General features: G+C 40.3%; 1 protein-coding gene across 2 annotated transcripts in view; it reads left to right on the top strand.

Moving 5' to 3' along the window:
• The window catches only part of ADGRA1 (adhesion G protein-coupled receptor A1), a 452,787-nt gene that overhangs the window by 132,370 nt on the left and 295,032 nt on the right, over positions 1-25,385 (top strand). For both annotated transcript variants that reach the window (XR_013233660.1, XM_077350198.1), the window contains exons 4-6: positions 3,649-3,720; positions 13,239-13,310; positions 15,189-15,352. Coding sequence is in view for 1 of the 2 variants with exons in the window: in XM_077350198.1 (XP_077206313.1) it covers positions 3,649-3,720; positions 13,239-13,310; positions 15,189-15,352 (308 nt within the window). In the remaining variant the exon portion in view is untranslated. The remainder of the gene's footprint in view (positions 1-3,648; positions 3,721-13,238; positions 13,311-15,188; positions 15,353-25,385) is intronic.

The raw sequence follows: 25,385 nt of genomic DNA on the forward strand, positions 1-25,385 counted from the left end.
CATCTGTATTATCCCTCAGTCTCACCCTTCTTCTTCATTTCATTGTACAATGAACACCTGAAGCATCCTTACCCTGGCATACAAAGGTCGGGGGAAGTGTATGCTCCACCCTGGGCACAGCTTGAGGAAGGCCTCTAAAGGGGGAGCCTCAAAGCCACTGTCATCCTGAGTCCAGCTGGTAGCCTTTCCTTTTATACTTAAAATGCAGTTCTGACTGCAGCCACTTGGGTACAGGAAATCTGAGTGTAGGAAAAAGTACCCTAGGATCAGCTAGACATCCATTTTTCCAAGACTGAAGCAGACTTGCTTAACAGATTGTGCAGCCAAACCAGCATGCTGACAGTTGCTACAATAATTGCCAGCAGGTAATTTTCTCCAAATAGTCTAGGCTTTGTCTTTTCTTTTCTTTGCACTCAGCTCAGCCAGGTCTTGCAAGGCCATAGTTAGGGTGTTGCACCAGGATAAAGCAACCTTTCCCTCTTTGAATTCCTCTCAGTGTTTTCAACACATTTCTCATTCATTTCTTTGTCTCTTCACCTAATTTTTCTGTATTCCTCCTCTTTTCACTTCTTTCTTTTACACTTTTTAGTCTCAAGAAGACCTTTTCATTCCTATTCTGCTTGGTGACAGAATGTAGTAGAACACTTCTGTTACTGTTATGAACAGAAGACACTTGGTTTGCTGGGCACTGTACATTGCATTGGTTCTACTGGGCTTCCAGACCTTCCCCCCTGCTTGGACTACAGCTTGACATCAGCTGGCATTGCTACAAGAGCACTGGGTTTGCTGGGCACTGTACATTGTGCTGGTACTTCTAGGCTTGCAACTCAGTTTCTACTGCAAAGGTTCTCTGGTTTGACTTTAGTCCTTTTCAGGGGGGAGGTGCTGCAGATGGGTCTCTGCTCATGGGTAATTTCAGTCAGGGGAGGTGCCTTTTTTAATTGTAAGGAAAGATTCTTAAAGCTGGTTACACTTCCAGCTGAGTCTTCCTCACATGCACCCACACATCCAATATATCTCCTACAATTCTCATACGTTTTGCAGTTGCTTCCCTGAACAGATTAATGATAGTGAAAATTAGACTAGAATCAAAAGCATGGGGTGGTGTTTTTTGTGAAAATGTTCTGGGCACAGCTTCCATTTGGTGATTCCCTCCACCCTCCTAGAACATTGAATGACAACACAAGCCTTTAACCTTTCAGGATGAGGACGAGGCTGATACAGGAGGCACTGCTGTGATCCTGAGTTAGTTTTATGCTGCCTTTATGTAGCTAAATCTGATTGCTTTCATAGTGTTAAAATGTCATCTTGGACATTACGTAATTCCCATATGTAATTCCCAGTTGGGGAGGGGGATTAATGTTCAAGTAAGAAGACCTGTTTTGGAAAATACAATGTAACCGAGTCAGCAGCAGTCAGGGAACTGTGTGTGAGGAAAACACTGACAGATAGCTGACTTATGGCAACCCCAGATGGTTTTCAAGACAAGTGACTTTTAAAGGTTATTTGCCATTGCCTACCTCTGCAAAGTCTTCCTTATTAGACTCCATCCAACTACTGACCCTGCTTGGCTTCTGAGATCCAACAAGGTTGATTTTTGCTGTACTATTCCATATCCAGTCGGGTGTTGTATAGTGTAGTTCCATATTCAGTTTGGTGTAGTGGTTAGGAGTGCTGACTTCTAATCTGGCAAGCCAGGTTTGGTTCCGCTCTCCCTCACATGCAACCAGCTGGGTGACCTTGGGCTTGCCACAGCACTGATAAAACTGTTCTGACCGAGCAGTGATATCAGCGCTCTCTCAGCCTCACCTCCCTCACAGGGTGTCTGTTGTGGGGAGAGGAAAGGGAAGGCGGCTGTAAGCCACTTTGATACTCCTTTGGGTAGAGAAAAGCGGCATATAAGAACCAACTCTTCTTCTTCTAAAAGAGTGAGAGAAGGAGTCAGGTGGTGGGAATGGGGAACTTGTCACTTCAAAAACACTAGTTTCATGTCCGTTATTGAAGTATCATTCAGAACAGCCAATTGCCTTTAGAAAATGTGAGTGATTAATGCTAATAATTTCTTGTAACAAAGATTAATTCATTACATGCAATTAATTTCTTGTAATGAAGAAGAGTTCTTTTTTTATATTCCACTTTACATTGGCTGAGGGAGTTTCAAAGTGGTTTAGTTCCCATCCCTTCCTCTCCCCACAACAGACACCCTGTGAGGTAGGTGGGGCTGAGAGAGCTCAGGCTGAATTGCTTTGTGAGAACAGCTTTTAACAAGACTGACTAATCCAAGGTCACCCGGCTGGCTGCATGTGGAGGGATAGGGAATCAAAGCCAGCTCTCCAGATTAGAAGCCATTGCTCTTAACCACTACGCCAAGATGGCTTTCTGTCAACCATGTCATGAGTTGACAGCCTTATCTGTCTAAAATCTTGAGGCTATATTTCTTCTGTCCAGCCTAGGCTAGGGTTGCCAATTTTTGATTGGGAAATTCCTTGAGATTTGGAAGTAGGCAGGGTTTGGGGAAGGGAAGCACATCAATGAGATATATTGCCATAGACTACTCTCTAAAGCAGCCATTCCCCCACCCTGGGAAACTGATCCCCATGGTTTGGAGGCAATCCTGAATATCCCCAGGCCCCATCTGGAGGTAAGCAATCTTGAATATCCCCAGGCCCCATCTGGAGGTTATCAATCTTTAGGGAGCAAACTAGATTCAAAATATGTGTCTTTATTGCAACGTAAGAAGGACTTATGCAGCTGCTGGGAGTTTCTTGTAGCAGGGCAGCATGCCCCATCACTTCCCGTGTATGAACAGGGGGAGATTTCCCCTGATGGACATGGCCTGACCCGGATTTTGGTGTGCGTACATGCCACTGGGGCGAAAAGGTTCTGCCATCCTTTGCTGCAGTGGGGGTGGGGGAAATTATTTTCACATCATAATGCAATCCCACTTTCTTGGAAGTAAAAATAAATGCTCTGTTAGTTTCCATGCTGCCGCAAATTGCTATAGAGCTGAATAGGGTATTTTCTGTCCCTGCCAGGAGCCCATAGGAGGGGGGAGGAGGTGGGTCTGGAAGGTTTGACTCTTCCTTATGCACATGTGCCTGGCACGGCATGGCTGCTGATAGTGCCTGCAGCAAAAAGGGAAGGCGGAAACTATCCACATTCCCTTAACATGAGGCATCGGAGACCCTAATCCAAGCAAGGGCCCAGAGGGTTCTGAGCCGCTGTCCATGTCATATATAACCAGGAATTTGCCCTGTCACTAGCTGGCCAGCATGGCGGGACTTCTTTCCCATGCATAATCAGTAAGAGTCATCTCTTTTAGCATTAAAATATGGCCCTACAGAGAAGTGAGAAGGAAGTTGTGTAAAGGAGGTTTTGATCCAGGTGTGCCCATTTTATACATTATGACCTTTAATTTACTGAACAACTCTGGAAATCAGAATGTAAGTATGCTACATATAACAGATATTTGTATGAATAGTTTCTGTGTTTTATATACTATTTGGAATTTGTATACACATGACTAATTAATAAAAAAATATTTAAATATTTTCCCAGAAAAGATTCCTTAATGCCAGATGTCTGTTTAAGCTATATACTTTCCACTATAATTAATGCTATTTCTCCCCACCTCTTTTCTTCTTTCAGGGATCTTTCTAATAATAGAATTGGTTGCTTAACACCTGACATATTTATCGGCCTTAAAAATCTTCACAAATTGTGAGTATGGCTCTCATTAAAAGCTGACCTAACTGGTTTCAGTTAGGAAAACCCAAACATTGGTTCTGGTTTCCAGCAATTAGAAATTTCACAGTGGCATGATAAATACAAATATGTACTGTTCATAAGTAAGTCTCTCTGTTTTTACCACACCCATCAGCTAACCCCACCCCCTCTTATGTGAAGCTGATCATTATTGACATAGCTTGTTCTTTGTCATCCTTTTAAAATCCACGTAACAGCTATTTCATGGTACGATTTTTCTTCTTCATCATGGCCTTCAGTTTTATTTGATCAGAGATGCTTAATCTGACACAGGTTCCATCATTAATGATGATAACTGAAAGATACCTGGGCGCAAAATCATTTAAGCTGCTGTAGCCATGCATGTCATATAAATGTGTAGGTGAGTGAGAAGGGCAATGATGAAGAAAAATGGATCCAAGAAACAGTAACCAAGAATTTAAAAGGGCACCAAGTGGTGAAGAAAAAGCATCAGTGTTGAGATAGGTGGGTTTCTCTCAGTGAAGGCCCAAGTGGACTTTTTAAAAATCTGTTGGGCTAAGAGGGTGAAACTCTGTTTAGGATTACTTGTTCTCTCGTTGAATATGATAATTTTGAAGAGAGTGTTAGCAAAAGCTGTATAGATCTCCCCAATCTTACTAAGCCAATATTAAACAAATCTAAAATAAATAAAAAAAAAGATTTTCATGATGCGTAATCAAAAGACATCCTGTTTATTCACAACAATTTACTTTGAACATGTACACTAAACCTTGCTCTTTGGCACGTAGGATGCAGTGTGAAGTACCCTCCATACAGAAAATACAGGTGGAATATTAACTTCTGTTACATTCTGCCTCTTTTTCTTAAAATATTTTTGATGAGAACAGAAGATTACTACAAATGATCACTATTAACGAATCCACTGAGCCATCATGATTAAACTTTTGATTCTATCAGGTCCAGAACGTTTAAGGAAAGTACAGCTTGTTCACGATATTGCCAAAGGGTTGATTTCCAAATCCATGAGTCTGCTGGTTCACTTGAAATAGTTGATCTTTCAGTCAGCAAGATACAGCTGAGCATCATGCCCCTTAAATGGAATGAATTTAACTCCCATTTTGCCTAGAGCTTAGTATGTGTTGTTCATATACGTCAAAGAATGCTTTACTTGTAAATATCTGCTGCATGTATTCACCAGCAGAAGATAGTGTACACATTTCTAATCTGAACTTTATAGAAAAGTGTATGAAACATTCAAACTGATCGTGGAGGTAAAAGCAGTTTCTCATATTAATAGACAATTTGGAGACAAATTAGCTGATCAGAAAAGCCAATAATCTTCTCACTAGGTTGCTTTCACAGGTACTAACACAGGCTGATCAATTTTAATGTAGTCAGTATGCTGTTTGGCACTAATTTAAGCTGATTAATTGTTTGCGTTGTATACACACAGCCTTCCATCCTGTCTGCTCTGTTTTGTTTCTGCTACATTAGTCAAAAAAACTCCCAAACACATTCTTGTTACTAAAAAGAAAAACCTTGAAAGAAAAGCTTGGAGGATGCCTGGGATAGTAGCTTCCTTGCAGTTAGTACAGCATTCAGAGAGCTCGGATCTATTTCAGAGGCTAGGCTGTTGCCAACATATTTTCATTTTAGTTTTTCTATCTCCCTTTGCCCACTTTGATGCTAGGTCCAAATCCTGCCTGTGTGTCACATGGGGCTAAGAAGTATGGCTTCTAGCTATTTTCATTACAAAAGGTAATCGGAGTAAGATCTCACTCGATTTGTACCTGCAATAGAGGCCTCTCTAGGGTTTACAGACCCAGTTGTGGGGAAGAGATCCCCTGGGTTGGAGCCTCTCTTTCATTTCAGGGTTTTCAGAAACCAGAGGAAATTACTCCCCAAAACAGGCAAGAAGCCAGAAGTAAACATGAGGTTGCTAAATCACCCAGAAATGATATAGGACATCAGTGCCATCGGTGAGGGTGTGATGCTTTGATTTTTGGGCAAAACTCTATGGTAAGAATTCTAGTGTTGCCACCTGACATCACCAACATGCCTGTGTCACTTCCAGATGATGTGGCGTTCCCCCATCCCCCATCAGCTGGTCTGACAGACCTGGCAACTCTAGACCCCAGTGTGATAAATTCAAATGGATAGCCGTGTTGGTCTGAAGTAGCACAACAAAAACTGAGTCCGATAGCACCTTTAAGACCAACAAAGAGTTATTCAAGGTCTGAGTTTTTGTGTGCAGGCACTCTTCCTCAGACAAAATGGAACAAGAATCATGACATTTCTCAGGACAAAATAATTTGCCAGCACAGCTTATCACTTGCAGGGATGCTTCCATGTTTGGGTAGAGATGGATGGGGCAAGCAACTACAGTATTTGCTGGCGTATAAGATTACTTCCCCCCCCCCCCCGAAAAACATGCCTCCAAGCGGTGGGGTCGTCCTATACGCCGGGTGCACTTCAATTGGGATAGACATAGCTGCCCATAGTGGCCCATAGTATTGTAATGTAATGTAATAAATTCTATATTTTGAGTGGAAATGTTGGTCTTATACACCCAGTCGTCTTATACGCCGGCAAATACTTTTAATTATTTATTTTCACAACTGGGAAAATGTCTGCCATTAATTACTAACATGGACAGTTTTATTTCTCCAGTGTTTTTGTGAACTGCAACTGAACTCGAAAGGACTTGTTATATATATTATCAAAGAATTATCATATGGCATAATATGGCATAATTTGGATAGTATGACACAGTTTACTAATTTTCCTTTTCTATATATCTGTACTCTCATGATCCTTGTTCCATTTTATCTGAGTAAGTGTGGCTGCACATGAAAGTTCACACTTTGAATAAATCTTTGTTCATTTTAAAGGTGCTATTGGACTCAGTTTTTGTTCAGTAGTATGACTTGATCACCAAGCAACTGCTCCCTTTGCTACTGCAAGAGAAAGACTTTCCTTCACATAGTTTCCTGCTTAAAGTGTTCTTGCTTCGGGTTGATTTAATTTGGATTGCCCACCACTACTTGCCCACCACATCCCACAACACAACCAGGTTTTCATCAGAAATGACATAACAGAATATGTGCTTTTGTGTTCCAATGTCCCAAACCCTAAATCTTTTGTCAGTTGGCAAGCATGGCTTGGCAACCACAGTTCATATTGCAAAGAGGGCCACATTCTCACTGACAATATCTAGGGCAGGGGTAGTCAAACTACGGCCCTCCAGATGTCCATGGACTACAATTCCCAGGAGCCCCTGCCAGCATTCGCTTGTTTCGCTGGCATTCGCTGGCAGGGGCTCCTGGGAATTGTAGTCCATGGACATCTGGAGGGCTGTAGTTTGACTACCCCTGATCTAGAGGATATATTTCTAGGGGCCAGGTAATGGTGTTAAAGTGTCAGATGCTGAAGGCCATTTAGGAAATATATAGAGCTATCGATATAATGCATTCAAGATAGAATAGGAGTTTCACTTCTTACCTTCCAGTTCTTTTCAATTGAAGGATACATTCTGAATGGAAATCCTTACTGAGGTAGATATTAAATTGGTGACAAGATAACAACAACAACAACAACAAAATAAACAACAACACCAATCTGGTAATCAAACCATGACATATTAATATAAAAAATAACATTATTAACATAAAATAAATATAGTAAATAGGAAGCAACATCTAACAAAGAAAAGAAAGGCAAATGTTATGAATTGGAAGACATATGTCTAGGATAAATTCCAGTGGTTGCCATCAGCCTGAAAAATCTATTTGCAGCTACCATGTGGTATTGGTTAAGATGTAGTGAAGGAGTTTCACTTCATTTTGAAACATGGAAGGGAAGGGAGAAGCAAGTAAAGTGATTTAATGAGGTGAATCACAAGGTACTCACAAGAAGACAATAGTTATATTTTCATAGTGTTGATAGATTTGCTAGAGAAGAAATGGGGTGATGGGAAAGAGGAGGTTAAGAGCAAAATAAGAGGATTACTGTATTAGAGCAGTGGTCAGTGTAGCCTGGCATTCTCTTTTTCACAGTGGCCAACCAAATGTCTCTGAAAGACTAACATTCCCATTATCCTTCCTGTTGCACTGGTTGGCCACTATTTGTACTACATTTAGCCATTATGACTAATATCCACGGCTGATTTATGAATTTGTCTAATTCTATTTTAAAAGTCATTTGTACTAGTGGCCATCACCACATCCTGTGGGAAAGATTTCCATAGGTTAATGGTCTGAATAAATACTTTTTCCTCCTGTCCTGAATTTGTTTCCCATCAACTTCATTGGATGCCCCAATTCTTAGCATTTTCAGAAAGGCAAAGCAAGTTCTCTCTCTATACTTTTAGCCTGTTATAATCCTCTTAGTTTTTGTGGCTTTTTCTAAACTGAAAAGCCCAAAATTATTTAGTTCCATGGCAGCTATTATCCTTCATCATTTGAACTGCCTTTTCCTGCATCTTTTCAAATGCCATGGTATCTTTTCTTTTTTAAAGGGCAAATAGAATGGCATGGAGTTATCTGAAAGTGACTGGTGATAACTACTGCAAAAGTTTGAGTAGTCAAAAAGAAAGGAGATAGGCCAATTCCCGAACCTTTGCAATGATTTAATGGGGAAAATAAAATAATAGCATACAATTCAATCTATGGAGAATCCAGGAAAAGGAAAAATCAAAGCTGTACATGCCTAGTGGATGGTGATGATAGCTATGATGACTGAATCAAAGAAAGTAAAGTGTGAAAGGAAAGATAATTCGGACATGTTGAGTCTGAAACAGTGGACAGATTTCCAAACAGATATATCAGACAGGCAGATGGGGTTGCAGATTGGAGGTCAGATAGAGAAGTATAGAACAGATGTCAGCAATGTATAAATTTTATCACAAACCTTAGGATTTAATGAGGTCACCGTAGAACGAAAACTATTTGGGGGCTGCTCTCTAGTTAATTATGTCCAGATGACTGGAATGCTTGCACAGAGTTGGATTCTTTCAGATTACTTCACACCTTCAACAGTTTGGGCTCAATCATCCATGACAGATGCTATACATAGTTTTGGTTTATTGTCTTGTGTTCTTTCAGTTGAGTAAGATTTTTCATTGTGAGAGTCTTCATGTCTCAAACCTTTTTACAACCGCAACCTTTATTTTAATGTTATCACAAACCATTATGGCTGCTTTTGCTCTGTATGTGCGTGTGTACCATCCAGCCAACCAACCAACCATCCATCCATCCATCCATCCATCCATCCATCCATCCATCCATCCATCCATCCATCCATCCATCCCTTTTTCCTGGTTTCAGTTTAATGCTTGCATATGATTATTATTACAGTGGAAGATTACTAGAGTGATTCACATTGGGTGACAGATGTGGTTGACAGTAGCTGATAGCTAAAAATATGTCTGACTAATATACTGGACTGACTTTTGATTTCTCGCTTATTTATCCCATGGCCATATTTATGTTTGGTGAACTGCTCATGTTCTACACATGATTACAAATGACACATTTGAAAGAAGCACATTTTATTTATCTCTGTTTAAAAAATTTCAGTGGGCCATGTTTCTTGTTCAAAGTTACACCGATTGATTTTAGAGAGTGTGATTCATATATCTCTTAGGAATACTGTGCTCAAAATATCAGGTGGTACTGGAAATGTGATGTTCACGTTAATAATGTATCTGGGTCCATCTTGATAATGCTAACGACATCAACAGCTCATGTTTTTATAAATGTTCTGATCCAAATTAAGTGGTGCATTAGCATCTTAAACTTTATTCAGTTATTTGATTAAAGAACTGAATAATCATCAGAAGTTAGCTGTTCAGTATCATAGAACCACTTCTGTGTAAATGTCACTGGGGCAGCTAATTGCTCTCTTCACTGCCAGTAACAAGCAAGATACAGGAAAACAGAATAATAAATCCACTCAAGCACAAATTGAAAATCTGTGTTCTGAAATGTGTACTTTTTAAAAGATCACTGTAATCACAAGTGCTATGTGGGCCACATGACAGAAAACTGCATTTTTGATTGTGGGTAACGGTGACCCCATTTCCAATGTGAACTCATTAGGGCCTAACCATGTACTCGGCCTTTGGGATTCTACATCAGCTTGTGCTTGGAAATAGGCCATCCTAAAAATATTCAGAAAATCCTATTAGGATGGGTTTTGCAATTTCATTTTTATCTTCTTCCCCTCTTTCCTGACTGTACTTTGGTTTAAACTTGATCTATGGGAGGTACTGCCCAGTTTAATTGCCCCATCCCAGCATGTGAGGAGATGGTTTCTGGAAGCCTGGGATTCAGTGATCCCAGAAAAAACAAAAATCTATATATGGTTATAAAACGACAAATACAACGGTTGGTTAAAAAGTAGTCTTTTTTGTTGCTGCATTTCTTTTTTATTGCAGAGAACTGCAGTCATACGCTTCTGTATGAGAGAAACAACAACAAAAAATAATCCCTGCAAAACTAGGCTTTGTATGCTGGAAAATTCTAATGTTAAACTTTTTCTGCATACAGAGTTTTGAAGGGGTTTCTGCTGGCCTCCCCGCACTTTGGAGAAAAAGGAGGATTCTTCATCTTTATTCTTGGTTTCTGCTCTTTTGTTTGCTGCTAAAATTCACCAGAAGACATGGAACCCCTGACAGATCCAGGGAATCTGCATTCCCACTCCACATTCCCTCATTAACATACCTCTACAGCAGGAAGACTCTTATGAGCACCCTAGGAGATCCAATTTTAAAGTGATTTTCTGTTTCACATGGGAAGTCCCTATGCACTTACAAGACATCTTTGAAGACAATGAAGCTGTAATGGGAATAATGCAATCTGGTAAATTATATATTGGCCAATTGTATCCACTACTATGTGGGGTTTCAATTACAGAGAACCTATTTTTTGACAAAAATGAGTGTTGCAGTAACAGTGGGATCAATTGACTGTCATCTTAATCAAAAGAATCCTGTGGAAGTCAAAGCCCACAACACAAAAAGGAAATGGCTTCCATTTTGCCGTATTTACCACATGTATTTTTGGAAAGGTTTCAACTGTTGGACATTACCTAGGTTACAATACAAATTGTATCCACCAACAAGAGAGGGATATATAAAATGCTGGAGGGATAGAGAAAGTGGACTAAGACCAATTATGTATGGCAGTGGTGGTGCCAGGCTGCTGCCAGAGCATTGTGGCAGAGCAGCATGTTCTGCCACAGAGGATACTTGGGGGATGCAGTAAAGTGCTGCAAGCTGCATCTCCTTGAAGAATGCCACCACAGTGTAATGGTTTTGCTGTAGAGGGGCGGAGGGGGGTTAATTTTACAGGAAGGTGGGATTGCCTGAACCCGCAATCCCACCTTCCTGCAAAATAGATCACAAAGCCCCAGTCAACCCTGCGGCGCCATGCAATGCCACAGAGCCGAGTGGGGCATATTTGGTGTCCCCCCCGGCCACTGTAACACTCCTCCTGTGTGCACAGGCCTGCCCTGGCCTAGCCTCTGATGATGGCCATGGCAAAAATAAGAATGCTGAAAAATCTGTGTTCCCTTGCTGCGGGCCATCGGAGGCTCTAAAGCGGGTTGGGGTTGGGGTTAGGAGGGGGGCAAGTTGGCAACAATATCATATGTAAGCAGGGATTAGCCCTGCTGCCATGCCACCACTATCCCAGCCATTCTTCCCCATGCATAATTGGTCTAAGGGAGCTTTTTTTTCTTCTCTTACAATACTATAACATACGCGTACACCTAGTGAAATAGATGGGGGACTGATATAGGACAAACAAATGGATATACTTCTTACTCAATGAGTAGCTAAATTGCTGCATTCCCTGATTTTATTGATGATTGTGAACACAGATGGCTTTGAAAGTGGTTTGGACATATTCCTAGTGAATAGTTACTAGGTAAGTAGAAGGAATTTTCACATTCAGAGGCAGTAAACCTCTAAAACCCAGTGCTAGCATGCAATATCAGGGAATGGCCTTGATTTCTGTTCCCTGTTGACCCTCCAGAACAAGTGACCAACTGCTGTGCAGGACTGAATTTCTGGTAGGATGCAGCAGGGCTGTTCTTATGTAGGTACAGTCCTGTGATTATATCTGTGTGACCTGACTCCCCATTATAGTTGAATGTATTGTGGCTCCTACAGTTGTATTCTATCATCATCGTCATCTTTATTTTTCTATCTTGCCCTTTCTGCAAGGCCCAGGATAGATAACATCAATAATAAATACATTAAAATTTAAAATCATTATTTATATTAAACAGCTCCAGCTTATCCTTCCACTGTACATGGATAGAAACATTACCTATGAAATAATAACATCAATATTGCTCTTTTTATTGGAGGGTATCTTTGTTTGGGAGACTAATCTTCCCATAATGTTCCAATGGATTATAAGTTCTTCTGGGTTCTTCTATGGAGGCCAGTCCATATAAGGTTGAGGGTGTTATCTTCCTGGCTCTACCATAGACCTGGCAGAATAGCTATGTCTTACAGGCCCTACAGGACTGATCAAGGTCCTGCAGAGCATTCCACCAGACCAGAGCCACAGCCAAAAAAAACCCTGATTCTGGTTGAGTCCTCTCTGGGGCCAGAGACCATAGCACTCTTTGGAGGACATAGTGGGGTGACACTCCCACAGGTATAATGGTCCTAGACTATTTAAGGTTTTAAAGGCCAACAGCAAAACATTGAATTTGCTCTCGTCTCCAATCTGGAACCAATGCACCCTCCACTGGTTCCCAATACGGACCCATACAGCTGCTGTATTTTGAACCAGTTGGAGTCTCCAGGTCAATCTCAAAGGAAGCCCTATATTGAATAAGTTGCAGAAGTCTAGCTTGAAGGTGACCATTGCATGGAACCGAGAGGTAAGGTCCTTGTTGTCATGCTTGGCATAGATAGAAGAATGCCAGGTGAGTGACATTCGTGATTTGGGCCTCCACTGTCAAGGAGGAATCCAAAATCATGTCCAAGCTCCTGGTGGTGTTCACAGATATCAATTGGACTCCATCAAGAGCCATGATCATCACCGTCTGTCTCTTGGCATGCCCAGCCATTCGGTTTTGACTGAATTCAACTTCAGCCAACTTTGCTTGAGCCATTTCACTATGGGCTCCAGACACCTGGCCAGATTGCCTTGGAGTGTTGATTTCTAGAATAAGCCAAAGCATCCATTACATGTACAATTCTCCATTTGTGCATCAGAGCCCATGAACTGGCTAATGTTAATTTCCTTCCATTAGTCCTGTAATCTTTTTAACAATATAACACTGGCTAACATTTCTGTTCAGTGGATCTAAGATAAAAACAGATATTTTACTCTCTTTGTGTGTATGTTTCCATTATTTTTAGTTCTCGCAAAGAAGAATGGAAAAATACATGTTTGTCTTTTCTTTTTTCTGTCACTGATAAAAATATAACACAATTAAAGACATATTTTTGCTGTTATTTGAAATAATCACTTTTCCCCCCTCTCCCTTAGGAATTTATCAGGGAACATTTTTTCAAGTCTCATGAACGGACTTTTTTCTGAGCTCTTAGCTTTGAAAGCCTTGTAAGTACAGCTTCATCATGTAAATGCCTTCTTTGGGTACCATTTTCACATATCAACGCAGTATTATTTATCTATCATTATCTAGAGTTTGGGTATTGCATGTTCCAACTATAATTAATAAGGGCTGAAAATAATATTACTTCCCTGGTTGGATTTTTATAAAATGCATACTAATTACTTTCTGTGCCTTGGACTAATTTCAGATCTTTGGAATATTAAGCAATTGTGCTGGAGTCACAATGGTAAAATCTGCAGTAATAGCTTTATAAAAAGGTTTTCTTCTCAATTTGAAGTTGACTTTAAAAACACTGAAGCTTTGCGGTTAATTTCCCTTACATTTTATGAACGGATGAATGAAAGCAGAGTACAAACAATGGATTCCTTACAGGATTTACATAAAACCTCTTAGATGTTCATTACAGCCATACTTAGATTAAATGAACATATTATATTTAAAACATTTAAATATTCCTCTTGTTGGCAAATAAGAGTTTTTTTTAATTATTTATATTTCAATTTATATACTGCTACTCCCTAGTGGGCTTATGGTTGTTTATGATAATAAAAGAGTAAAACATAATAAAAGCCCCATAAAACTTCCTTTATTACAACCAACAACTAAGGTGGCAGGCAATAAATAAATCTTCTAATATCCCACCCTTCTTGTCTAGCCAGAGGCAAAACCTTCTACCATTGGGAGTGAGGTGCCAGATCTGATAACACCATAGGGGGATCCTCAGTCCGAATATTGGGACCCTCACCCTAGCTTCAACCATATTGTTAAATTTTGTGGAGTCTATACTTCTGTTGGGTTCATTGAATTAGGAACTGAATATGGTCCCTGTTCAATAAAAGGATGGAAACTGTATCAAACATTCTTTATTTAGAAAGAGCTCAGAGATCACACACATTTTTTACCTAAAATGCCAGCTCAGAATTCCTATGCTCAACTATAACTCAGTGATTCTAAAAATTACATTTTATTATTATTGAATGTTTAAATTTTTACATGGATTAGACATGGGTGCTCTGTAGGTCTAACCATAATTTAATATAAATATATACTTCTTTGTGATCATTGGATCTGGGAATGGAGTGAAATTTTTTGAAGTTGGTTTGTTCTGATCAGCAAGGACAGGAAACCACATGGCAAACCCTAGCTATGCAGTTTTCTGTGTCATGCAAGAAAGTTGAGATATAAATATAAGAAAATAAGTAAATATACTATTTTTGGTGAAACTATGTTTCAAATGAAGAGGATAAGTAAAAGTTTAAAAACCCTGAGTTTCCAACAATACTGTATAATGGGAGGTGGTTAGGTTGACCTTCAGACATCCGTAAGTTATTCTCAGTTATCGAACTTATGGCATTTGGAGAAAAATCATTTCCTTTCTTCAGATATTCATTTTAGGTTGACAGCACAAACATAAGCAGGAAGCTTATTGGTATATCTGTAGAAACCAGGATAATGTGTGCTAAAAACCAAAACAAGGTACACAGTATCTGTGAACTGTCGTACATGAATGTCATTGACGTCTGAAACCATTCAGAATAAAAGCAGGAACCTCGATAGCTACAGATATAGTGTTATAAATAATAATTTCAAAAAGAAAATACATGCCTTCCATATTTATTTGTTTGGATAGAAAATAGATGGAAGACTGACCCCCCCCCCCCAGGAAAGAGATGGAATTCTCCCAAGCTTTATCAAGATGAGGCTGAATGTAAATAAAGGTTGTTAATACCTAATATTTCTACTAGTTTTAAAGAATGGATCGTTTTAACATACTGTAACCTTCCCTGAGCTTACAGGAAGAATATAGATTATTATCTTTATTATTAATACTATTATTATTATTATTATTATTTGACTTTTAGACATTTCTACACTGATTCGCTGATATGTGATTGTAATCTCAAATGGGTCTTACAATGGGCTAAAAATGCCTCTGTTCGGATCTCTGAGGAAACAGTTTGTGCTTATCCCAGGATTTTACAAGGAGCTGTATTTCGGAACCTGAAGGAAAATCAACTAATATGTGGTGAGTTGTACACTTTTAAAAACAGCATTACGGGGTTTTTTTTAGTCCTCAAAATATATATATATACTGAAGGATAATGTGGTGACTTGTATGAGTGATATTGTAAAATTTTGAAACTATTTGAACCCAAATTTGCTGAGGTTGTAAAGCTTGGCTGAATAACAAGTGCCATCTTTATACAGATGTCACTGTATAAACATAAAAGGCTAAGGTGTAAATGGGTGGAGAGTGGGTGGGGCCCCTCACCAGGACAGACAACAGTTCTAGCCAGTCGGGTGAGGGCCCAATCTGAAGGCGCCTTCCGATTGGGCCCTCACCAGCACAAGCCAGAGCTCTGCTCAGAAGCCATGCCGACCCAAGCGCCGTGAGTACACAATCAGTCCAGTCGATGGGCTCGACGGCAAGGAGGGGGCCGGGGATGGCTTCTTTGGGGCCCACCGAGCACGCATGCCGCCTCGCAGAGGCAGTGGCTGTGCTCGGCAAGCCCTGCACAAGCCACAGCCTCACCAGGAGGTAGGGGACTAGGGATGGCTTCCCCATGGATGCCCAGCATACCTGCTGCCTCGCTTGGCCACCGGGCATGCTGGGCAGTCGTGGAGTGGGGGGGGGGCTTTCAAAGCTCATTCTAATAAACTTTGAATCTAGTATAATAATAAATCGAGGAGTACTTTGCAGTAGACTGCAAAGTGAAATTGAGAAGCACCCATAAAACTGAGTCCAGGCACAGAAGCATGGTATTTGTTTTTAGGTTGTTAATTTTTTTTGTGCAGTTCATAGGAAGGCCATCTCAGAGAAATGTTCAATAGCCCCCAGGAATGATATTTTTTAAGGATCCAGGGATAGGATTGATAGCCCCCCCGCCCCAGTCACCAACAGGGCATGGGGGGGTTAGTGTTGCCAGATCCAGATTGGGAAACTCTTGGAGGTTTAGGGATAGAGCCTATGGAGGACAGGGACCTCAGTGGAATACAATGCCACAGAGGCTCCCCTCCAAATCATCCATTTTTACCTGCGAAATGGATCTCTGTAGCCTAGAAGTGAGCTGTAATTCTCAAGGATTCTCCATTCCCACCTGGACCCTAGCATCCCTATCCAGGGAACAGAGGGAAGCCCCTATAGCCTTAAGAGAATGTATGCAAAAGGTGGGTCAGACAACCTCAAGGATTGCGCACCATCCTTTCTCCCAAGACTTGGTTTGCTAAAAGATTCATGGAACATTTAAATCCATCCTTTGGGTCTTTTGCCGCCCTGAAGAGGGGTGTGTACATCTGTTGGCAATTCCATGCATTTTTCTATCATTCCCCCTTTGTACCTAATTGGTCTCAGAAGGAAAGCATAAGGTGTCATCTCTGTCATTCTTTCAAAAGGTCTACAAGGAAAAGTTGTTTTTGCAGGCTGTTTAAAAAAAGGAAGCCTTTAACAATCTCTTGTTAAACTGAGTTCTTTTTGAAAAGGCTTAGCATTTAATCACTCTTGTTCTAGTGACACTTGATTGTTATATTATGGTTTTTAAGCTTTTATTTTGTTTGAATGTAATTGAGATTGTTAGCTGACGGGAGCTTACCAGTAACTAGCTGGTGTTATATAGCTATGAAACAGGTATAAGATGACAAATATATACAGTGCAGTATTAAGGTTTAAGAAAGTGCAACAAAAACATGAAATAAGATTTAAAATGTCTTTCATGTAAAGAATGAAGTTACATAATTTTGATGGCCCTCACCTTCCTCTGAGATAACCATCTCATACATTTGTATGTGATATACCAAAAGAAGTTCTTATTGCATCTTTTGTTCAGGTAAACATTTTATTTTCATTGAGTTATATTATTGATGGCATGGAATAAATGTCAAGTTGTGTTTGTCTACTTGTCGCCTTTCCAACCATTGAAGGATTAGCTTTACCTCTACTTTCAGGCGAATGGTAGACTGAGTCGTAAAAGCTTTCAAAAGACTGAGATACTCCCATGCAGATTTAAAAATAAACCCAGAGAATGAGGCCAAGAACAGATGGGGAAGTTATATTTCTATATACCTGGAACATTCTCGGGTTTTCAAGGAAGAAACCCTAAAATTTTAAGTTTGGGGGAAAAGACAGAGATGTCCATGCTGTGTCATGGGATCTAGGTTGTCTTTATGAGGGAGGTAAGTAGGCTGAAGGTGCAGAATCCACCGTGACATGAGCCAGGCATGATAAAGTGGAAATACTGGGGGCAGATGAGAGGAGGGTAGGAGCCACTTCCATTTCCTTGCCATGAGCCAGGCAGGTGAAGGTGGAAGAACCATGGCTGCCCCTGCCCCCATATTATCACGTGAACCAGGCTGCCAGAGGCAGCTTGTGGGAAGGGAAAGATGGGGAAGGAGAGACAGGGACTGCTGCCCTGCTATTGTGTGAGCCAACTGGGCAGAGGCAGTAGCACCTCTAGGAACTTTGAATTAAGATTGATGTTCAGATGTTCTGGCTATCCTGGTATATGCTACTGTAGCACTGTAATTTAACTAGCTCATTCTTTTGCTCAAACAAGTCAGTGCACAAACATCAATTTTTGAGACAGCTTGGTTGGTAAGTCGCTTGTTTCCAAGATCAATGTAAAGTGTTTTAAAGCTCTTCGTAACATGGAGCCCAGCCACATTAGGAACCATCTCTTCCTTATCTGTAACTGCCTGTTGAGCTGTCCTTCCTGATGGTCTGAATAGCATCAATCTGCTGTTTGTACTTTACAGCAGTGGGCCCAAATACATGTTCTCTGAATAGAGGTTGGGAGCTTGGCCAACGGTGGCCTTTGTTAAGGCCTGCATGACTTTTTTATGGTGATCTTTTTAAAACTGATTGTTGCTGTTTCATATCGGCTCATATTTTAAATTGTTTACTCATCTGTTTTATTATTATTTGCTTCATTGCAAATTTTGTTGTGAACTGCCTTGAACCCCTTTTGAGAAAGGGGTAGATTAGGGTTGCCAGGACCCTGCTTTGAGCAGGGGGTCTCCCACTCCAGGGCCCCTCCTCAGGGCTGATCAACTGGCTGATGGAAGACATACCAGCCACAAAAGGAAACCTAGGCCAGCATTGCCAGCAATACAGTGACATCATTTCTGGGGTGCTCTGGAAGTGATGTCACTGCATTGCCATCAGTGCAGAGATGCTGTAGTATCTGGGCAAGAACTCAGTAGTAAAAATGACTTTGAGCATAGAGTTTTTGCCCAGATACCAGAACATCCCTGTGTTGTGGGTGATATGATAATGTCATTTTAGTGCTGCTGGAAGTGATGTTGCCAGTGATGCTAGCCTAAGCTTCTCCTTGCTCCCAGTTAGCCCCCCCTTCCTAACCAGTTGCCTGTGGTAGATTGCAAGTGGTCAAATAAATAACATGGCCTGAGAAAACAGGGTAAATAAAAGAAATGGCATTTGTAATGGACTATAAGAAAATGGGAAAAGAGAGCCTAAGAAGAACAAGAACATAGACTTGGCAGACCAAAGTAGATTTCTGGATTTTTTGCAAAGAGAAACATGATATTATCATCACTGATCTTATCATTTAGTGTTTTCACTTAGTGAAAACAGGAAAGATATCTTTCCCTGTAGACCAGTAGTGGGTGATCTCGGCCTACTGATTTAATAGTTGATGTGGTTTGTTTCAGTAGCTAAGATTTATTGGAGTTTTAAAATTATTTGAATGATTGTTCTCCATGGTATATTTTGTACACAGCATAAAAGTGAAGTCTGTGTTCAGTGTTTTTCCAGTATTAAAAAATTATATCCATCCCTTTTATTTTAGCAGTTCCCCTCTTCTGTTTCTTTCAGATTTCATACGCACCTAGAGGGCAGGAGTTATGTCCTAAAAGTTTCATTTTCAAGAATAAAAAGAAGTTGATTGGCACAAAGAGGGCAAATCTACATATATCTGGTTCTTTCATGTTTCATATGGTTCCATGTTTAAACCAAGGCTAGGCTTTTAACAGATACTTCCAAGTTGTTTCTTTTAGACATGAGAATGATGTATTTAAGGAAGAAAGACCATATATGTTTGAGAGTCTTGGCTGAACAAAACTCCATTCCAGGAGCTTAAAGCAATTAAATAAGTGGTCTAGATTTCTTATACCCATATCATTTTGAAAGTAGAATATCAGGTATGGGGGGGGGGAAGAGGGATAATAGAAAACTTCCTTCTCTCTGACAATTCTGGAGGACCTGCCAAGAGACCTTTGTACCTTGTTCTTAGCATTTCCTGCAACCTCAAACTTACTAAATTAAAAAACTCACAAGCCTGGCATAGTAATTCATCAATCTGCAGCTTTTAAAAGAAGGAAACTTGGCATAAGCCCATCCTTTTCTGATTAGTCAATGATGAACCCTTGAACTGCGAACCAGCAAGAATGGGGAACCATATCAGCATCTGGCCATCTTTGTTACCTCTGTTTGCTTTCAATCAGAGAACCCCTATGCATTTTGAGTTAACAAGAAACAATTTATTTGATCTTTTCTGTGTTTTCTGATTCCTTTCCGATCTATGCCTTTTAAAACTGGATCTTTATTCTGAGAGAATTGCTGAATAAATATCCCCCCCCACACACACACATACACACACAAGTCTGCCCCTCAGGTTTGTTATATTCAGAAGAGCACGGGAGGCGAATGATACCCTTGTGGAGATAAGTAGCACCCTGGGCTTCCTTATGAAGAAGAAGAAGAAGAGTTGGTTCTTATATGCCGCTTTTCCCTACCCGAAGGAGGCTCAAAGCGGCTTACAATCGCCTTTCTATTCCTCTCCCCACAACAGACACCCTGTGGGGTGGGTGAGGCTGAGAGAGCCCTGATATTACTGCTCGGTCAGAACAGCTTTATCAGAGCCGTGGTGAGCCCAAGGTCACCCAGCTGGTTGCATGTGGGGGAGCGCAGAATTGAACCTGGCATGCCAGATTAGAAGTCCGCACTCCTAATCACTACACCAAACTGGCTCTCACATATATGAGTGGTCTGCAAGTGGAAACCTAGGATTGTCCTAGATAATTTCATCCATATTGGATATAAAATAATTTTATTTTTCCTGATTAAACCACAGAAAACACCAGGTTGACAGAAAAATCTGAAATCTAGAAAAATACGCTTTGGAATAATAAAACTCCCACCAAATAGGAGATGTAGCTTTAAGAAAAGTGTGCTACTGAGACTACGTTTTGAGATAACAGTGGCTATTAGGAGGGGCTGCTAGGCAACCACAACAGTATCACTCCTACAAGCACTGGTTCCTGTAAACAAAAAAAGGACAAAATGAGTACACAGTAACAATAATATGAAGGAAAAGAAACCCATGTAGGGTCAATGAGGCCAACTATATTCCTTTATTATTGGATATATACAAATCAATATTTTCAGTACCAATATATTGGTATAAGTACTGGTTCCACAAGTTTTGGCTTCTTCAGTTGAAAAATAAAGTAGCATTTTTACTTAACATAACATAAATGTATAATTGACACTAATATTTAATATATATTAACACAAAGCTAACATACTATTTCCTGTGCTAAGTACAGTTCATCATAGTTGTATCACAATAATATTTTTACTATTACTTTACCATTATTTTACTAACATAAAAAAACATTAAAAATAAGCTCTGAAAGAGGAAAATCTTTCCTGAATACTACATGATTTCAGTGCATTGGAATGGTACTGAAAATATTCATTTGTACATATCCAATAATAAAGAAATATAAGAAGGCGTGGCAATTTGTTTTTTTCATTGACCTTACATGAGTTTTCCCCCCTTCATATTTCTGTAAAACTGAGCCATGCGGGGGGAACTAAATGGCTGAAGTAGCCCTAAGAAAGGTACCATCCCTTTGCCCTGCCATGTCCCCTAATGGAGGAGGACTTCCTTGGGACACACTTGTTGACCACTAGACTCTATCTACAAAACTAATTCCTGCTGGGAATGAACACCATGCAACCCAGGAAGGCCTGCCAAGGGCCACTGTGCAACTCATCCAGAGTTTACCCTGAGAGGGACAACTGGGATGAGGGGAGGACAAAAACATAGGTGGGCCAAAGAAGAAAAAAGGCAATGAAGAGAGACTATATGGGTTGCAGTGTAAGGAAAGAAGAAACAATGAGGTAGGAGGATATAGGGGGAAATTAGGTGAATATTAGACTGCTAAAGTACCCTGGCATGATACTTATGACCAAAGTAAATGACTTTAAATGAAACAAAGTCTTCTGGGCCAGATGAACTGCATCCAAGGGTACTAAAAGAACTTGCAGATGTCATCTCTGAACCTCTATCCATTATTTTTGACACTTCTTGGAGGACAGGTGAGGTGCCAGAGGATTGGAGGCGGGCAAATGTTGTCCCCATCTTCAAGAAAGGGGAAAAGGAGGATCCAGATCATTATCGACCCGTCAGCTTGACATCTGTAGCTGGCAAAATTTTGGAAAAATACTCAAACACTCGGTCCTTGAGCAGCTGTAACTGAGAACTGTGATTTCTAAGACTCAGCATAGGTTTCGCAAGAACAAGTCATGTCAGACCAACTTTATCTCTTTTTTCGAGAAAGTGACTACCTTGCTGGATCAGGGGAATGCCATGGACATAGTTTATCTGGATTTCAGTAAAGCTTTTGATAACGTTCCACATGGTATTCTTGTTGACAAGTTGGTAAAATGCGGTATGGATCCTAATTCTGTCAGGTGTATCAATAACTGGTTGACAAATCATATCCAGAGGGTACTTGCTAATGGTTCAGCATTTTCTTGGAAAAGAGTAACAAGTGGAGTACCCCAAGGATCTATCCTGGGGCCTGTGTTGTTCAACATATTTATAAATGATTTGGATGAAGGATTAGAGGGGATACTTATTAAATTTGCAGATGATACTAAATTGGGAGGGGTAGCAAACACAACTGAAGACAGCAACAGAATACAGGATGATCTTGATAGGCTCGAGAAGTGGGTTAAACTGAATAAAATGAAGTTCAATAGGGACAAATATAAAGTTCTGCATTTAGGTAGGAAAAACCAAATACACCAATATAAGATGGGGGAGACTTGTCTTGGCAGTAGCATGTGCGAAAAGGATCTATGAGACTTATTAGACCATACATTGAACATGAGGCAGCAGTGCTACTCAGTGGCTAAAAAGGCAAATGGGATTTTGGGCTGCATCAAATGGAGTATCGTGTCCAGATCATGGGAGGTGATGGTAACGGTTTACTCTGCTCTGGTTCGGTCTCACTTGGAGTACTGTGTTCAGTTTTGGTCACCCCAATTGAAGAGGGATGTTGACAAACTAGAACGTGTCCAGAGGAGGGCGACAAAGATGGTGAGGGGTTTGGAGACCAAGATGTATGAAGAAAGGTTGGGGGAAGTTGGTCTGTTTAGCCTAGAGAGGAGACGAATGAGAGGGGATCTGATAACCATCTTCAAGTATTTAAAACCATACAGATGATGGAGCAGAATTCTTCTCTCTTGCCTGAGAGGGACAGACCAGAACTAATGGCATGAAATTAATTCAAAAGAAATTCCATCTAAACATCCGGAAGAAGTTCCTGACAGTTAGAGTGGTTTCTCAGTGGAACAGTGGTCCTCGGGAGGTGGTGGGTTCTCCATCTTTGGACATTTTTAAACAGAGGCTAGATAGCCATCTGATGGAGAGGCTGATTCTGTGAAGGCAAAGGGGTGGCAAGTTATAGTAGATGAGCGATTGGGATGTGAGTGTCCAGCATAGTGCAGGAGGTTGGACTAGATGACCCATGATGTCCCTTCCAACTCTATTATTCTTTGATTCTCTACTTGCCATAAATAGCAATTTTTTAAAAAGTGGGCCTGCCTTAAATAAGGTATAGAACTGACAACAGAATTCTTTTGACATGAATATTGGGCTTGTTTTGTTTTTGTTTAGAATCATTAAAACATGAGCATAGAGACAGAACACATTGATTTGTGCTGCCTGGCACACAGCCGATTCCAGAGAATTTCCCCCATGTGTTGCAGGTGTGGTAATTTCTTTGATTTGTGGCTGTTCATATTTCTTGTTGTCTGAAGTTGCTTGCTAGCTGTGTGGCTGTCTTATTCATCTTCACATTCAGTATCCAAATGACCAAGTCAGAGTATTTTTGTGTGTGTTTTATTATTATTATTATATGATATGATGAGAAACATTGTCTTTAGCAGCAGATATGGCATACAGTTGTCCTGAAATTATTGCATAATTACAACAATAAGATGTGTGTTCCTATCTTTAGAAATTGTCATTCTCAAATTGTTCAGGAACACCTATGCAACTCTGGAAGGGTCTCCTAAATATATTCCAACAACTATTATTGTACCTTGCAGGATGGATTGTGATTATTCCAATATTTAATAGATGGTATTCATGTTTGCATGCATTTCTGTACTGGCCATGCTTTACATACCTGCAAGTACTATAAGTATTGATTATGTTATGGTTGCCATATCCCTCCTGGCAACTGGTGGAGGATGGGGCTGGGATTCCCAGGAGTGAAAGAGGTCCAGGATATGTAAATAAAATGTTGGAAATGTAATAGAGCAAAATCACCTTTAAAAATGCATTTTCAACATAAAATTGCATTTCCAACTCCTGAAATCTTAGCTAAACTGAGTGGGGTCAGAGGCCATCTGTAATTCCTGTTAAGCATCTATTATACAAGCCATCTTGAATACATTCTCTCCCTAATTCCTGTATTTAGAGAAATCGTGGTAAAGGCTTTAAAAGCTTTCCAACTTTTTTAAAATGGGGAATTATGCTCATACATCTATTTCCCATCTCCTGTTATAATCCCACCTTGTTTTGTAATTTTCTTGCAGGCATGAGTATACCATAGCCAACAGTCCTTTAGTTTGCCCTTGAGTAGTAAAAGTATTTTCTGTCTTTTTTAGAGGTCTAAATATATTTGCAGATGTAGAATGTGTTTAATATAGGGATGTTATCCTCCAGGTGGGACCTGGGGATCCCCCAGAATTACAGCTGATATCAGTTCCCCTGGAGGAAATGGCTATATGGCATTATATCCCATTGAAGCCCATCCCTTTCTCAAACCCTACCCTCTGCAGGCTGCACCCCTCCAAAGTCTCCAGGTTTTTCTCAACCCAGAGGTGGCAAACTCTAGTTAAGTACCATGTCTCAGCTGGAAGTATTGAAACAATGGAATCCTGTCTCTGGCACACTTTCTTGCTATTTCCTGAAATGTCAAAAAATTGCCTGTGTTGTGAATATCAGTAAATCTCACCCAAACCAACCTTGAACCACAAGTCAAAGTTCTCAGCTTGCAAAATTGCCCAAAATTCCAATGAAGAAGTCCATGGTTTCAATAGGAAATAAGCCAGCCTAAGACTGCTAAAACATTTATCCCAATTTCTAATTAAGGCAGCATTAATACAATTAGCTCTCATACTTCCCTGACTTAGTTACCATTTTGATTCAGTTTTGTGTAGACCTCCAAGACTTCCCGTTTTCTGAAGCCCACAGGATAGATATCTATACGATGGAGACCTCTGTTCTCTAGTGCAAGGGTAGTCAACCTGTGGTCCTCCAGGTGTTTACGGACTACAATTCCCATGAGCCCCTGCCAGAATTTGCTGGCAGGGGCTAATGGGAATTGTAGTCTGTGAATATCTGGAGGACCACAGGTTGACTACCTCTGCTCTAGTGGTTTCAAAACAATACAGTAGGAAGAACCACATCAGCTTCTCTTTAAAATTAAGTTTAATCAAAATGTTTGTATTTGCCTCCTGGTCAGAGGATTTTTTAGGGCCAAAGGTGTTGACTATAGCCCTAATCAGTCTGACTCTATGGTTGGAAGGAACTTTGAGCTGGAAATAGCAAGAAACTTGCTTATTGCAAAATAACTCCTATCTTAGAAGCCATCTAAGCAAGCAAACAAAACCAAGGCCATTACAATTTCAATACACGGACAGCCGTAATTACGGCAAAAGCAAGAGAATAAGAATGTTAAATATCTTGAAAAGACATGTTAAAAATGCTTGAAAACACATTTTAAAATATGTGAATACCTTC

This window comes from Paroedura picta, chromosome 8 (assembly GCF_049243985.1).
Source record: "Paroedura picta isolate Pp20150507F chromosome 8, Ppicta_v3.0, whole genome shotgun sequence".
NCBI classification, from domain to species: Eukaryota; Metazoa; Chordata; class Lepidosauria; order Squamata; family Gekkonidae; genus Paroedura; species Paroedura picta.